At 44.6% G+C, this 13507-nt stretch overlaps 1 protein-coding gene across 1 annotated transcript in view; it reads left to right on the forward strand.

Moving 5' to 3' along the window:
• The first annotated feature begins 2789 nt into the window (after window positions 1–2789).
• Window positions 2790–13507, forward strand: part of ABCG1 (ATP binding cassette subfamily G member 1) — a 53107-nt gene continuing 42389 nt past the window's right edge. Inside the window, exons 1-2 of the mRNA XM_051619089.1 lie at window positions 2790–2840; window positions 6579–6822. Coding sequence (XP_051475049.1) covers window positions 2799–2840; window positions 6579–6822 — 286 coding nt within the window. The 5' untranslated portion in view covers window positions 2790–2798. The remainder of the gene's footprint in view (window positions 2841–6578; window positions 6823–13507) is intronic.

Consider the following 13507-nt stretch of genomic DNA (forward strand, 5'->3'; position numbering starts at 1 on the left):
ATGTAATCATTTTTTTCCTGTGCGGTATCAAAATAGATACCAAATAGAACTTGGTTTCTGAGAAACCTGTTCTATGTCTCAGTGTTTTACAAGAAGCTCCCTTAAATACTGATACTGCAGCCACCATGAAAAAAATAAGTCCGCAGAATCCAATCATGTAGTCTTGCTTAGGAAAAACACTTGTGGAAGGCGATGGGAGCAGTGCTTGAGGCTGCAGGGTTGAGCCATCACTTGTACTTTGTACCATGCCCAACGTCTCTACGTCTGTGACACTTCAAACAGTGAGGGGGATTTTTCCCACACGCACGTAAAAGCATTATGGTGAATACACAGTTGAGCCCACAGGGTCTAGGACAGCTGCAACAAAGGAAGTTCCACCTGAAAATGAGAAAAAACTTCTTACTTTAAGGGTGACAGAGCACTGGAACAGGCTACCCAGAGAGGTTGTGGAGTCTCCATGTCTGGAGACATTCAAAACTCCCCGTGCAACCTGCTCTAGGTGAAACTGCTTTAGCAGGGGGGTTGAACTGGATGATTTCCAGAAGTGACTTCCAACTCCTACTATTCAGTGATTCTGTGACTGGTTCATGAAGGGCACAGTTGAGCCCTGAGCACCATAAGCTGCTTACAGACAGAGCTAAAACTTTTGTTTGTGCAACCAGTTTCAGTACTGTACATTTAACTTTCAATACAGTGTTTATCTTGTCTTTCTTGCTTCTTCCTGAGCCTTTAAGAAGTTATAATGGAGGATAGCAAGCACCAGGCTAGGTCGGTATCATACCAAGATTAGGGTATCTCTCTCTCTCTGTATCTTGTTCCACCTCAAGGTTAAAATACATGATGTCTTTAAGCAGTTTGATATACTCTGTAAATACCTTAAACACATATAGCAGTATTTCATAGACCTTTTAAGGTCCTGTATGGAAAAAATGCAGCCTTCTCAATGTTTCTAAGGGAAAATAAAGGTGCAACCTTGAATAAATTTTAGGTGGTATAGACATGTGCTTCAAATCAAGTTAATTAAAACCCTGGACCGTCACTGGAAGAATGTTTCATAATTTCTCCTTCTTTGTAATATTATAGAATCATAGAATCACAGATAATTGTATTAAACATTTCTCAAAGACCATTCAAGCCTTCAGTGAGGACTTCTGGATGGGCTCATCCATGTTTGTTCTGGTTTTCCACAGCAGGTAGGCATTTCTTCCTCAGCACATGAATTACAAGTAAATAATCTCCTGCAACATCTACAGACTGAATCCAAGGTCAAGCTCATTGAGTCCCCATATTCTAGTCCTTGGCAATAGGATGCAGTGGATGGTAAAAGTTCATACATTTCCAAGGGGGAGTCTTCTCTCACAGAAGAGCTATCTATCGAGGGTTATTAGAACATTCAGGAGTGACAACTATGTCTGGAAGTCCTTGAGCCAAAAACAGCTGTAGGCTGACAGAGTATTAAGGAGACATGTGACACAAGCCAGCCCTGTGCTCAAGCTCTTCTTTGAGCATCCATCTCCCAATCACTGCTAGGATGGAGGGTACTGTAGGAGATGGGCCTGTTTGACCTGGCACAGATGTTCCGAGCAGCAGTTCCCTCCCCACAGTGCTGTGCCACCTGTGGTAAACACTCCTCCACAGCTCAGCAAGGATAAAATACTTTCCTATCTTCCAGGGGCTCTGTGAAGATTCATAGCACCAAGCATTATGACAAGCTCCCTGGTTAGAAGATTCCTCACAGATTATGAACTCAAGTATATAATATTTGGTAGATGCTTTTCATCCAATTCTCAGATCCCTGCTAGGATTTACCCCTTCTTCCTGCTGCTTCCAAAGGAGTAGAGACAGAGTCTCAGCACATACCAAAAACAGGCCCAGAAAGTACGTAACTCCAGAGGCCCTTCAGACAGCTGGTTGTTCTCCCAGTATCCAGCTCCGCAGTGAACTGGTTGGGCAGAGCCTTCTGATGCTGGGCAGCATGGCTAATGAATCTACCTCAAAACTTATTCACAGATCTAGATTCAAGTCAGCAGTGCCAACACAGCCCTCACGGCACGTGAACACCACCCATCGCACTACACGGGCAAGCAGGTGGGCCAGGCCCCATCCTTGAAGGACCTTGCTGAAATGCAGGTCTTCCATTTGAGGGAAAAAATGAACCAAGACGGAAACTCTGCGAGAACTTTCCTTTCTCCCCGTTTCTGAACTGCGACGGCTTACTCTGCATGTAAACCAATGCCGTGCGGGTCCCAGGGCCAGAAGAACCATCCCTCCTTCATGCGGGTGGAATGGCCAAAGGCGCAATCAGATGGTGCTTCCACTCTCAGTTTCCTCAGGGAACGCTACCCTGCGTCCCGCCCCGGGAGCTCATTAGGAAGCCAGGCTGCGAGCTGTGCCGGCTCTGAGTGCGGAGGCAATGCCCACCAGCCTCCCTGGGTGTCCCGCCGAGGGGTCTTGGGGTCCCGCTTCCTTGGAGAAGCGTCTACCCGGGGGTATTCCGGCAGCAGGGAAAAACCAGGGGCACCGCCGGGACGGGCTGCCCGCGGCGGGGGTAGATCAGCCTCGCCTTCCCCCCGCACAGGGACACCCCTGAGGGCTGAGGTGTCCCCCGCCCCAGCGGGCCGGCTCTCCCCAAGCCCGGGGCGGGCCCGGGGGAGCGGGCGGGGAGCGGGGCGGAGGCGGCCCCGGCGCGGCGGGCGGGCGGCCGCTCCCTCCGTGCCGCCCGCCTCCCGCAGGCAGCCGGGGAGGAGAGGAGGCACTCGAGGGCTCCGCCGCCAGCAGCCGGGCGGGCAGCGGGGCACATGGCATGTCTGATGGCGGCTTTCTCCCTGGGCACCGCTTTGGTAAGGCGCGCCCTGCCCGTCCCTGCCTCCCTCCGCGGGGCCGCGGTGAGGGGCGGGCGGGCTGCGGGGCTGCGGGGGGGGGGGGGGAGGTGGGACACGGAGCGAGGGGGCTGCGGGGCTCCTTCCCGAAGGAAAACCGGCGGCGGTCGGCGGGCCCGGGGCTGCGTGCTGCGGCGGGGGGGCCAGGTACGGGGTGCAGGGCAGCCCCCGACCAGCGGCAGGGGTGTGCGGGGACCGGCGGCGCACGGCGTGGGGGGGGTTTGACCGCTGGTTACCTCTGGGCTGTAGCCGAGGCGGGGGGATTAGCGGCCGCTCCGAGCATGCTCTCTGCTGCCGAACCGGGTTTGCGGAGGGACCGTCACCTTTGCAGAACGCCCGGGGCAAGCCGGGGCGGGGGGGGGGGGAGGCGGGAGGTGTCTCCGCGAGGGGCGGCTGGGGATGGAGCGGGCAGAGCCCGGGGGACCGTCCTGCCGGCGGCTGCCGGGCTGGGTGGGCGCTGGGAAGCAGCCCGTCTCCTTACGGGAGAAATGAAACGACATGGGAAATGAAACTGTCTGAAACTGACTGAGACGTGAGTAGTGCAGTCGTTGAGCACGGAGTACTGTGCCCAGTTCTGGAGTGGCCAACACAAGAAGGACAGGGAGCTGTTGGGAGTGAGTCCAGAGGAGGGTCATGAAGATGATCCGAGGGCTGGAGCAGCTCTGCTGTGAAGAGAGGCTGAGCGAGCTGGGGTTGTTCAGCCTGGAGAAGAGAAGGCTCCTGGGAGACCTCATAGTGACCTTCCAGTACCTGAAGGGGCTACAGGAAAGCTGGGGAGGAGCTTGTTACAAGGGCATGTAGTGATAGGATGAAGAGAAATGGCTTTAAACTGACAGAGGGTACGTTTAGGTTAGACATTAGGAAGAAATTCTTAAGCATAAGGGTGGTGAGACCTTGGCACAGGTTGCCCAGGGAGGTTGTGGCTGCCCCCTTCCTGAAGTGTTCAAGGCCAGGTTGATGGGGCTCTGAGCAGCCTGATCTAGTGGGAGGTGTCCCTGCCCATGCAGGGGCTTTGCAGCTAGATGATCTTTAATGTCCCTTCCAACCCAAACCATTCTATGATTCTACGATTTTTCACGTCTGGTGCGGAAGGGAGTTGAACTGGGCAGCAGGTTGAAATATAGGGCTGCACATACCCACAAGAACCCTGTCAGTGGAGGAACAAATGGTTCACTGGTGTTTGTGGGTAGAGGAAAGGAGTTCGGAATTGCTTAAAGAGCAGTTATGCAGAGCTCAGGTAGGTCTCTGGCTGTGGTAGCCATGGAAGTTGCCCACCTCTTAGCAATCAGAGATTATCCTGCAACTGGGAGCCATTTCCCCGGGTGCTGGGGGGGAATCCTTGTCCATAGCAGCTGGTCCCTGGGAGAGATCCTTGCCCATACCAGGTGGTCCCTGGCAGAGGCAGGCATATGACTGAGGGCTGGCAAGAGTCTGTCACTGTCTGCTGAAAACAGGCATTTCAGTCGACTGGGTGCTTGAAATGGTTTGTTTAATGTCCCAGGAACAAAAGTCTCTGGCTTCATACTCACAGATGATTAAGTAGGCAGAGACAATGCCTTGTCTAAAGGATGTTTCTTTTTGAGTTGATCTGAACTGGAGAATCTCTGACCGTCCACTGAATATTCAAGGTGACCTACTCATTAAGTCTTAGTTTTTGGATATTCCCTCTGATATCTGAAGGTGCTCAGTGGTTCCTCTGAATCAAGCAGCTTACAAGTGCCAAAGTAAACCTTGAAAACATTGAGGAAAGAATAATGTTAACTCTCCTTCTCTTATTTCTTCAGAAAGAGTGAGGTTCCTCTATTTTCATTGTGCAGTTTTAAGATCTTTCACATTACTCTTGTTATGTTCAAATGACATGCCATTACAGCCAACTATTTAAAAAACTGGGAGTAAGTGTTACTGGATACCTGACCTCTTGAGTAACTTGAGAGCGTGATTAAAATTGCTTTCTTGAGAAAATATGGTAAGGGCAGCTGATTTTTACATCCAGAACTTGAGGTTTGTGCTTGAAGAACCTGAAGACGCTAGGTATATAGTGATTATGTAGGACTGGTGTTTTTTAAATGTTTTTTTATCAGCATTCATGACAAATGACTGGTCTGAACAGCACTGCTTTTACAACATCAGTGGGAAGACCACTAACCACGACAGAGTGTGAAAATGGCTAAGTGAAAAGCAGGCAATGTGACTTCTTAGTTGCATTGGAGGACAAGTAGGGGAAGACGGGCATGACCTGCAGCCCTTTATCTAAGGGTGTTCAATACTGATGCTTTGAAAAGCAGTGCAGCACATATGCCTTCCAAGAGATGCCTTTGGGGATATATATATTGTTGGGCAGATAGGACAGCATGGAAAGCCTAGCACATAAGCCAGCTATGGAAATCTTTTCCAAAACAGATATGCATTAAAAAATAGTAATTTTCCCAATAGACAACTTTGCAGATGTTGGGCCCTGCTTATAGAATCATAGAATCATCAAGGTTGGAAAAGACCTTCAAGATCGAGTCCAACTGTAATCCAACTACTCCAACCACTAAACTATATCCTGAAGTGCCACATCTAAACACTTTCTGAACACCTCCAGGGATGGCAACTCCACCACCACCCTGGACAGGCTGCCCATTCCTGTTATGACATACTCCAAACACCGGATGACAACAAACAGCCTCTAAACTGTTAAAAATTCTGTTTACCTCAAGAGAATCCATTATTATTTTACTTTTGGCCTTACACACATCCTGTTGATATTGGTGCAAGATGCCCATGCAGATGTAAGAAATGGAAAAAGTTCAGATTTTGTGTGCATAACAAAAAAGAAGGGAAAGGCAGGTGGCAGGCCATTTCATGGTCAGGAGAGGAGGGGAAAGAGATTCAGTCCGAAAAATGCTAAGTGGAATTCAACTGAGTGCTACAATGGGCGAAGAGTAGTAAGGGATACTGTTCGTAAGCATAAGACATTGACCTTATGGTGTCAACTGTGCAAGTGCCAGAGCAGGGTTTAATATGTTTATGTAGCTGATAAGATTTTCATTAGGGATCACTCAAGCAAGGAGAGTGGGCAGGGATTTGGGGTGGAATGTGCTGTGCTTTCCTAACAGACTTCTAGGGAAGAAGTTCTACTGTTTCAGGTTGCATAGTCTCCAGAACTATCGGTGCAGGAGCAAAAAAGGCACAAAATAGTACATTTCAAAATTTGCAGAAATATAACTTGTGCAATTTCACACTTAAAGAAGTATATGCTGAACCAGAAGAAAAAGAGCTCTTATACTGTTTGAGTATTTATCTCTTGAAATATCTGCACAAATAATATTTCAGCTAGCTCCCTTCCCCCTTCAGCTCTATCCCAATACAAGTCCTGCAATCAGAGTAACTAGAACCAAATTCCTTGAGTGCATGAGAAAGCAAATACAATGAGGACAAAACTTTAAAATGTTGTATTGATTGAGCTGTTCTGTTCTGAAGATATTAATATACTGTGTATATACCCTTTGAGGGAAAACTGGTGCTACCTTTTCTGTCAAGACACTGGCAGAACAAATAAAATGTTGTGGTTTTTTCCCTTTCACCTTTCAGTGCATTACTGTGCTGGATTCTTGTGTGATTTAAAGAATAATTCTTCTAATGCAGGAGGTTTTGAAACGTGTTCCTAAAAAAAAGTGTGTGAACTTTACCCATTCTCCAACTTTCTCCCTCTAGAACAGCAGCAATCCTGCTTGTGCCATGGCTGAGCCAAAGTCAGTGTGTGTTTCGGTGGATGAAGTGGTCTCAAATGGCACAGATAACCAAGATATTCGACTGATGAATGGACATTTTAAAAAGATGGACAATACTCTGACAGAAGCTCATCGTTTCTCCTACCTACCCCGCAGACCAGCTGTTAATATTGAGTTTAAAGAACTGTCATACTCTATCCAAGAAGGGCCATGGTGGAGGAAGAAAGGTAAGGAAAAAGTAGTGTTTTGGCTAACACACAAATGTTACTGCTCATGTGGTAGGTCATAATAGATGGAATGAGTCTGTTGTGAATGGTGAAGCAAAGCAAGTACAGGGAGCATGTTTTCACTGTTGCATCTTGCTTGGCTTCTTGATATACCTACTGCTCCCAAGCTGGCACTGAGAAACTTCTCTGAAGCCTGATACAGTGGGGTGTACAGCCCCTTGAACTGAAAGAAACTGGAGATGGTTATTTTTGCCTCCAAATTTTAAAGTATCTGAAGTAAATCTAGTTTTGCTGTGCTGCCAAATATCTATCCTGTGATCTTGCACATCTCCAATTTATTGTTGAGGGTGGGTAGAGCATGCAGTAGTTTAAAGATGGGGTGGCATGAAAGAGGATGCTTTGGTTTACTTTTGTGATTGGCTGTTTTGTGAAATGGTTATTTTGTCAGTACTTTTTAAGACCATCAAGCATCTCTGAGTTTCAGAAGGTATTTGAAACCAGGATGAAAATTATTCTCTTAAAACACTGTGTTTGGAAAGAAATACTGTGAGCTGCAGGCATGTCAGCCCATCCATGTCTCTTGGTGTTCTATGATGAGTCTCTCTAAGCTCACCATTTGTTTTAACTGATGAAATCACTGGCTGTTGCTTGGACTGAATCCTGTGATTTAGTTAAGGATGCTTTTGCTAGCTACTTTGCTAATGATATATACAGCAAACAGTTCACAGCATGCAATGCAGGGCACACAAAAATGATACAAATAGTGGATGGATTTCAAGAAGTGAAGTGTTACCACTTTACTTTCACAATCCAGTTTTGCTATAGCTGGCTCGCTCTGAGACAATTCCTCTGGTGCTGATTTACAGAGGGAGTAGGGGGAGCATATTCAGCTCTTTTCCTCATGTTCTCTTGGTCTATTCCAGTTCTGAAAGATGGGTATAAGGTGGCTCTGTCCTTTTTCATCTGCTTTGCCTTCATTCTTTTTATACCTTCATCTGCTTTGTGTAGCCATGTTTCCTTTAGAGTTTTTGTGTGTATGCAGCTAGTCACCTCTGAAAGAAAAACAAGGTTGTGCAGTAAATTCCTGCTAGCAAAAATAAGTAAGCCCAAGAGAAAATATTGAAATATTCAGGAGAATTTTGTGTACTAAATTACATAATTGCTTTTCCTAAAGGAATTCTCTCTTCATAATGTAAATTGGTTGCATGCTTTAGTTCTTTTTAAGAGATAAGCTCCTGCCAATGCTCTGCTCACCTGAAATTGTTTCACAAAGTACATTGCTACTGTCTGGAAATTGTGTCATTATCACAAACACCAAGGCTTTAATAGTCTAAAAACGTGTGGTATGAAAAATGCTGGATCTGTGCCCATGGAAGTGTTACTGTATGTGGACAGCCTATGCATACAGTTACTCATTTGTTGAAGGATGTGCAAAGTTGAGGCTTTTCAACATCAAAACTGTTTGTGCACACACCTGCCTTCATTTGTCATATGTAAGATTTAAAAATTTGAGGTTATTAGTGAGATCTCTTTCTTACTGTCCAAAAGTGATTGAGGGATTCTAGACCAAAAGCCTCTGTCCACATTTGCTGGCATGTTTGAGTGACCTGGCTTGAACAAAATGGCACATCCTGACAAAATGTTGTGGTATTTACCTTTAGGGCATGACTGACTATAACTGTCTCACTACACTTAGATTTTGAAAGAGGAGATGAAACTTTTCTAGCTAACTGTGAGCAGGAGTTCATAGTCTCTCCTTCCTCACCTGGCCTTGCACTATATGTCTTTCCTTGGACCACTAGAGACAGCCTTTGAGTGGCTGTGAGGCATGTTGTCTGCCAGCTGGCCTTGGCACTCTTCTGCTAGCCAAGGATCTAAAAAGGACTTGAAGGGTTTATAGTCAATGCCAAGCTGAAAATGAGCCAGAGTGTACTCTTCCTGCAAGGAAGGTAAGCCACATAATGAGCTACATTTGGAGGACATAGCCAGATGGAGGCAAGTTATTATCCTTCTCATTATTGGTAAGAGCACAGATGAAATTCTGCATCAAATTTTGGGCCTTCCAGAACAACAGAGATACTGGGAAGCTGGAAAGGGTCTGTCAGGGGTAAAAAATTGGTCAGGGGATCTACAGAGTGAGGCTGAGGAAGCAAGGTTTGTTTGGTCTAGTGAAGGGGAAGCTGGTGGAAGGTCTCATCGTGGTGTACACCTACCTAAAGAGCAGTAACAGAGACAATGGAGCCAAACTCCTGTCTGTAGTGCCAGGTCACGGCCACATACTGCAGTTTGGGTGGCTTATGATGGACACGAGGAAATACCTATTCACCAGGAAGTCAGTGCAGCAACAGGACAAGTCACCCAGAGACAGTCTGCTTTCTCCATACCAGGGGTTGTAGAAGTTTTGGCTGGGCAGAGCCACAGCTGACCTGATCTTGTGTTGGTGATCATCTTGCTTTGAGCAGAAGGTTGGATTATTCAGCCTCCAGAGGTCCCTTCCAAGCAACACTTCTATGATTCAGTGAACTGCTAGCCAGGTTATAGAAATATTCTATAAACAAACTTTTCTCCCAGACATGTTTTCTACTCCAGGGACTAACCCAAGTATTTGTTTTAATAGAAAAGGTTTTCCATTAGAGAAATAGAAAACCGGATTATCAGATTCCTGGAATTGTTTATTGGTTCTGCAATGGAATTGTTTGTGTGCAATTTGGTATATCTCTAATTAAAACCAGTGGGGTTGTAGATGAATACATTACACATAAAACCACCCTGAATGCCTCTTACTGTATTCTCCTCCGGTGGGAAATTGGGTCGTTGCAGTGTTTTAACCTGTCTCTGCTTAACACAAGGGTAATATTGTGACTTGAAGCACTGGTGGATGTTTAGCTTTACACTCTTTTGTGAGTTCCTTGTGCTAAAAGGGTCTGCCATCATCATGATTTGAAATTTTTAAATTCAATTCCTTTATGAGAAGAGTAGCAGAAAACACATACCTGAGAGTATAAAGTCCAGTGTAGGAAATAAAACTGATTTTTTAAAAACTTGTATGCACAAGCTAGGGAAAAAAAACAAAAAAAGTAAAATGGGAGATGAGTCTTCAAATTAATGGTGTTTCTACTCTGAAACAGAACTTGGAAAGAAATTCAGTTGCTTCTACAATCTTTCTCCATGACTGTAATGAATTAGTTAAAACCTTTCATAAGTGTTAGATCATTAAGGGATAACTGGTTTCCTTTCAAAGACAGTTTGTGTGAGAATTTTGGAGAGAAACTCAGCTAAAGAGCAACAACAAAAACATGTACACCCTTCAGTAAAAATGGTTTTGCTAAGTAATGTTAAGGTTAGGCCCTAAGTTAACAAAAGGGAGAATAGTTAGTAATGCTGCCATTGTGTTCTGTACTTAGCTGCATTGTTCAGACAATAAAACTCATGGCATATAATATCATTTAATTTTTATTAAAAGCAAAAAGAAATGTGAACCTGCATTGCTTTTGAATACAAATAAGCTAAATAAGCCATCGTAGATTTCAAATAAGAATTTTTTTATTGATTTGTGTCTCTGCCTTAATATGCCTCATTTATCTATTGTCTCATTTTCTCTTTAAAAATAAGAAGGGACATTTTCATTCACAGATTTATATGATAGATGCTGTTCTACTAATTTTAATGAGGTATTACCAAATTCATAGCAAAGTTTGGTAGGACTGTGGATCTGATTCATTCATGATGTAATTCCTATTAAGTCAGTGGTATTAACAGGGAAGGAATCTTGATGAAAGTAGCTGTATCTGTCGCATTCCATTTTTTGGGAGTACTTACCAATATGGGAATTTGGCAAAGGTTAGAGAGGTAAAAGTTTCAGATCTCAGATGGCTTTGACATTTTTCCTGTAAAGTTTTTTGGGAATTAGTCAACTGGTAGAATTAAACGTTCCTTCAGTTTTGAAGGAAAGAGATTGATAAGTGGCTGAATCTGGATCTTTTGTGGGCAGGGATCTTCCAGAACAAAAAATGTGTCTCGATCTTTGCATCAAGCTGTTGCTCAAGCATGTGCCAAGGGTCTCCTGTGGTCATCAAGGTTCATGTAAGAGAGCTGCAGGACTGCTGGAGCAGAGGGAGTGTATTGTAAGATGAAGATGAAATGTCAAAGCCAGAAAAAGGAAACTTGAGCACACAAATCAAAAATAGGACCACTTAGTCTGAGAATGTCTTCTTTCTTTTAGAAAGAAGAAGCTGTCTGGCTTGGAGGGGAAAAAAAAAAAAAAAGAGGGGAGACCTCTGTTAGATCCAGTATGGGCTTCTTATTTAAGAAGCAAGGAGTAAGATTCACAGAACTTCAGAACAAACTGGGGCCAAAATTGCAGTGTCTTGTCACAAAGCTATTTATGTAAGGGTTGAGAAGGAGATCTGAAAGCAGCTCTTATCTTGGCTTCTGAGCTGTTTAAATGGCAGTTTGAAATGCAAACCACAGAACATAGTATTACCAGTTTATAGAAAAATTACAGATTTCTAGGTCTTAATTCTAGGACTCCCTGGAAACTGTTTGCAAGACAATTTTGGACAAAAGTCAGCGCCTTAGGTTTCTGCCATTTTTGTTAAAAGTACCATAAAGTAAAGAATGAGTGGTTTGGGGATAAAATTATGGATAGTCCCAAATATGAAGAGGGCACAGAAAGTACCTTCTATGTTGGTCAAATTAATTCAGCTTTACTTTGTACCCACCAGGGGACAATTGTCCTAATGTGTCTAGGGGGTTTTGTTATAATGTAGGATGAAAATGTGACTGCTACGTAAGTTGAGTGCACCCAAGAAGAAAGCAGTAATAAATCGGTTTTCAAAACTCCACAGCAACTCAGGGATTACTTTTTTTTTTTTTTTTCATACTTGTCAGTATTCATGGTTAATTAGGCAACATTTTAGTTGGAAATTTCCCCGTTGTTATTTTTAGGACTGTAATGACTCATTTGTGCGCTGCGTTTGAGTGTAAGTTGTGGTAGGATTTGGTCTTTAGTAACCTCTGAGGGAACGGTCTCCAGCCAGTCAAGATGTGGCTTTGTATTTTTGTGGAGCAGTTTAGTAGCAACACAGAAATTAATGCTCAGCAGAAAGCGTGATATTTCTGTTATTTTCGGTTTGTTCTAATGGCTGCGACCCTGAGGAAACAATCAGCCAGAGAGGTGCTGTGTTTTCTCGCAAACTTGTTGCTTCGTAGCTTTGAGATTCAGCACATCACACGGCAGGAGTGGAAGGAGGGGAATGAAGGACTGTGCTTATTCTGGATGGCTCCGTTGTGTCCGATGGGGAAATACAGAGTCTTCAGCAGGTTGTTTGATATTCATGAATCACAGAAAGTGCCTGTCACCGTCAGAGATGGTGCATTCAGAACAGCTAGATACCTACAGTTTCAGCTAGGAGGTCTGTATAGTGTGTTAATGCTGATCTCTGCATAAGATGGAAACTTAACCTGCTGTCAAATCGTCAGCAGAGATTTAAACAGGCTGGGTTTTTTTCTGATTTGCCTTGGTGCTCTGTTAGGAATTAGCTCTAGTACGTGCACTTGGACAGACCTCTTTCTTTCTATTTAGCGAGGCTTTTTTTTTTTTTTTTTCTTTTGCTGCCTCCTTTCTGTGACTTCATTTAAAAAGATTTCACACAAACCTGCCCTCCTCCCCCCCCTAGGCCCCCCGCCCCCCCGAGATATCCGAAGACCCAAATGAAAAAAGAGGAAGGGGGGGGGGGGAGGAGGATTTGCCCTAAATTATTTGCTAATCCTTGCTGGAGGAGTCGGAAAAAGCCTGTCCTCATCCCCAGCAGGTGCACTGCGGTAGAGGTGCCGCATGCACAGTCTGGGTCTGGCCCGGCGCGGTTACTGGCGGGCAATGCACGGCAATAACCCCGCGCTGATGCTCTGGCCCCTCCGCCCGGGCCCTGGTTGGCTGCTCCAGGCGCTGTTGCTAAGATGGGAGGAAAAGATGCAAAACAGGAGAAAGAGAAAAAGAAAAAAAAAAACAAAACCCCCACAAAACCACAACAACACTTTCCGAGGGAGAGAGTTCGGGTTTGTGGTTTTGTTGTTTTTGTTTTGTTTTGTTTTTTTCCCCTGCCTTTTCCTGACAGATGGGTTGTATTGTTTTCGTGCGTTTTGTCCCAGATTGCATCCCAATGTATGCAAATTAAGATCCATATGTTGGAAAGAATAAACAAGTTAAGCTAGTTGAAATGAACTGCAATACTAGTAAAAAGCTCTTTAAGCAAATATTATTTTGCGGATTCTTTTTCAGTGACTTAGAAAAGCTAGCGAAATGAGTGAAAACATGATTTTTAGCAGAGGATTTCTAAACGCATGCTTCAACCTTGATAAAATCCGTGCAGTTTTTCTGTTAACACTTAAAATGTCTCAAGGTGGTAAAAATGTACTGAGTAGTCACTGTTACTGGAGTAGTTCACATTGTTTTATTAAGTGATGCAGCATCCTTTTGCAGGGGTTGTATAAATTAGACGTTACTGGGGACAAGTCTTGGCCAGCCCCTTTGTTTGATCCTTCTACTCTTTCCCTGCTGAGTATGACCTTACTTCAGCATTAGGTATTTTCCTCTATGTTGAACCCATTGTTACTGTTGTGTTGGCTGGTTGGGGTTTTTTTGGGTTTTTTTTGTACCCAGAGCTTTTTTTGGAAAAGTGTCTGA

The sequence above is a fragment of the Apus apus genome, chromosome 1 (assembly GCF_020740795.1).
Source record: "Apus apus isolate bApuApu2 chromosome 1, bApuApu2.pri.cur, whole genome shotgun sequence".
Classification (NCBI taxonomy): domain Eukaryota; kingdom Metazoa; phylum Chordata; class Aves; order Apodiformes; family Apodidae; genus Apus; species Apus apus.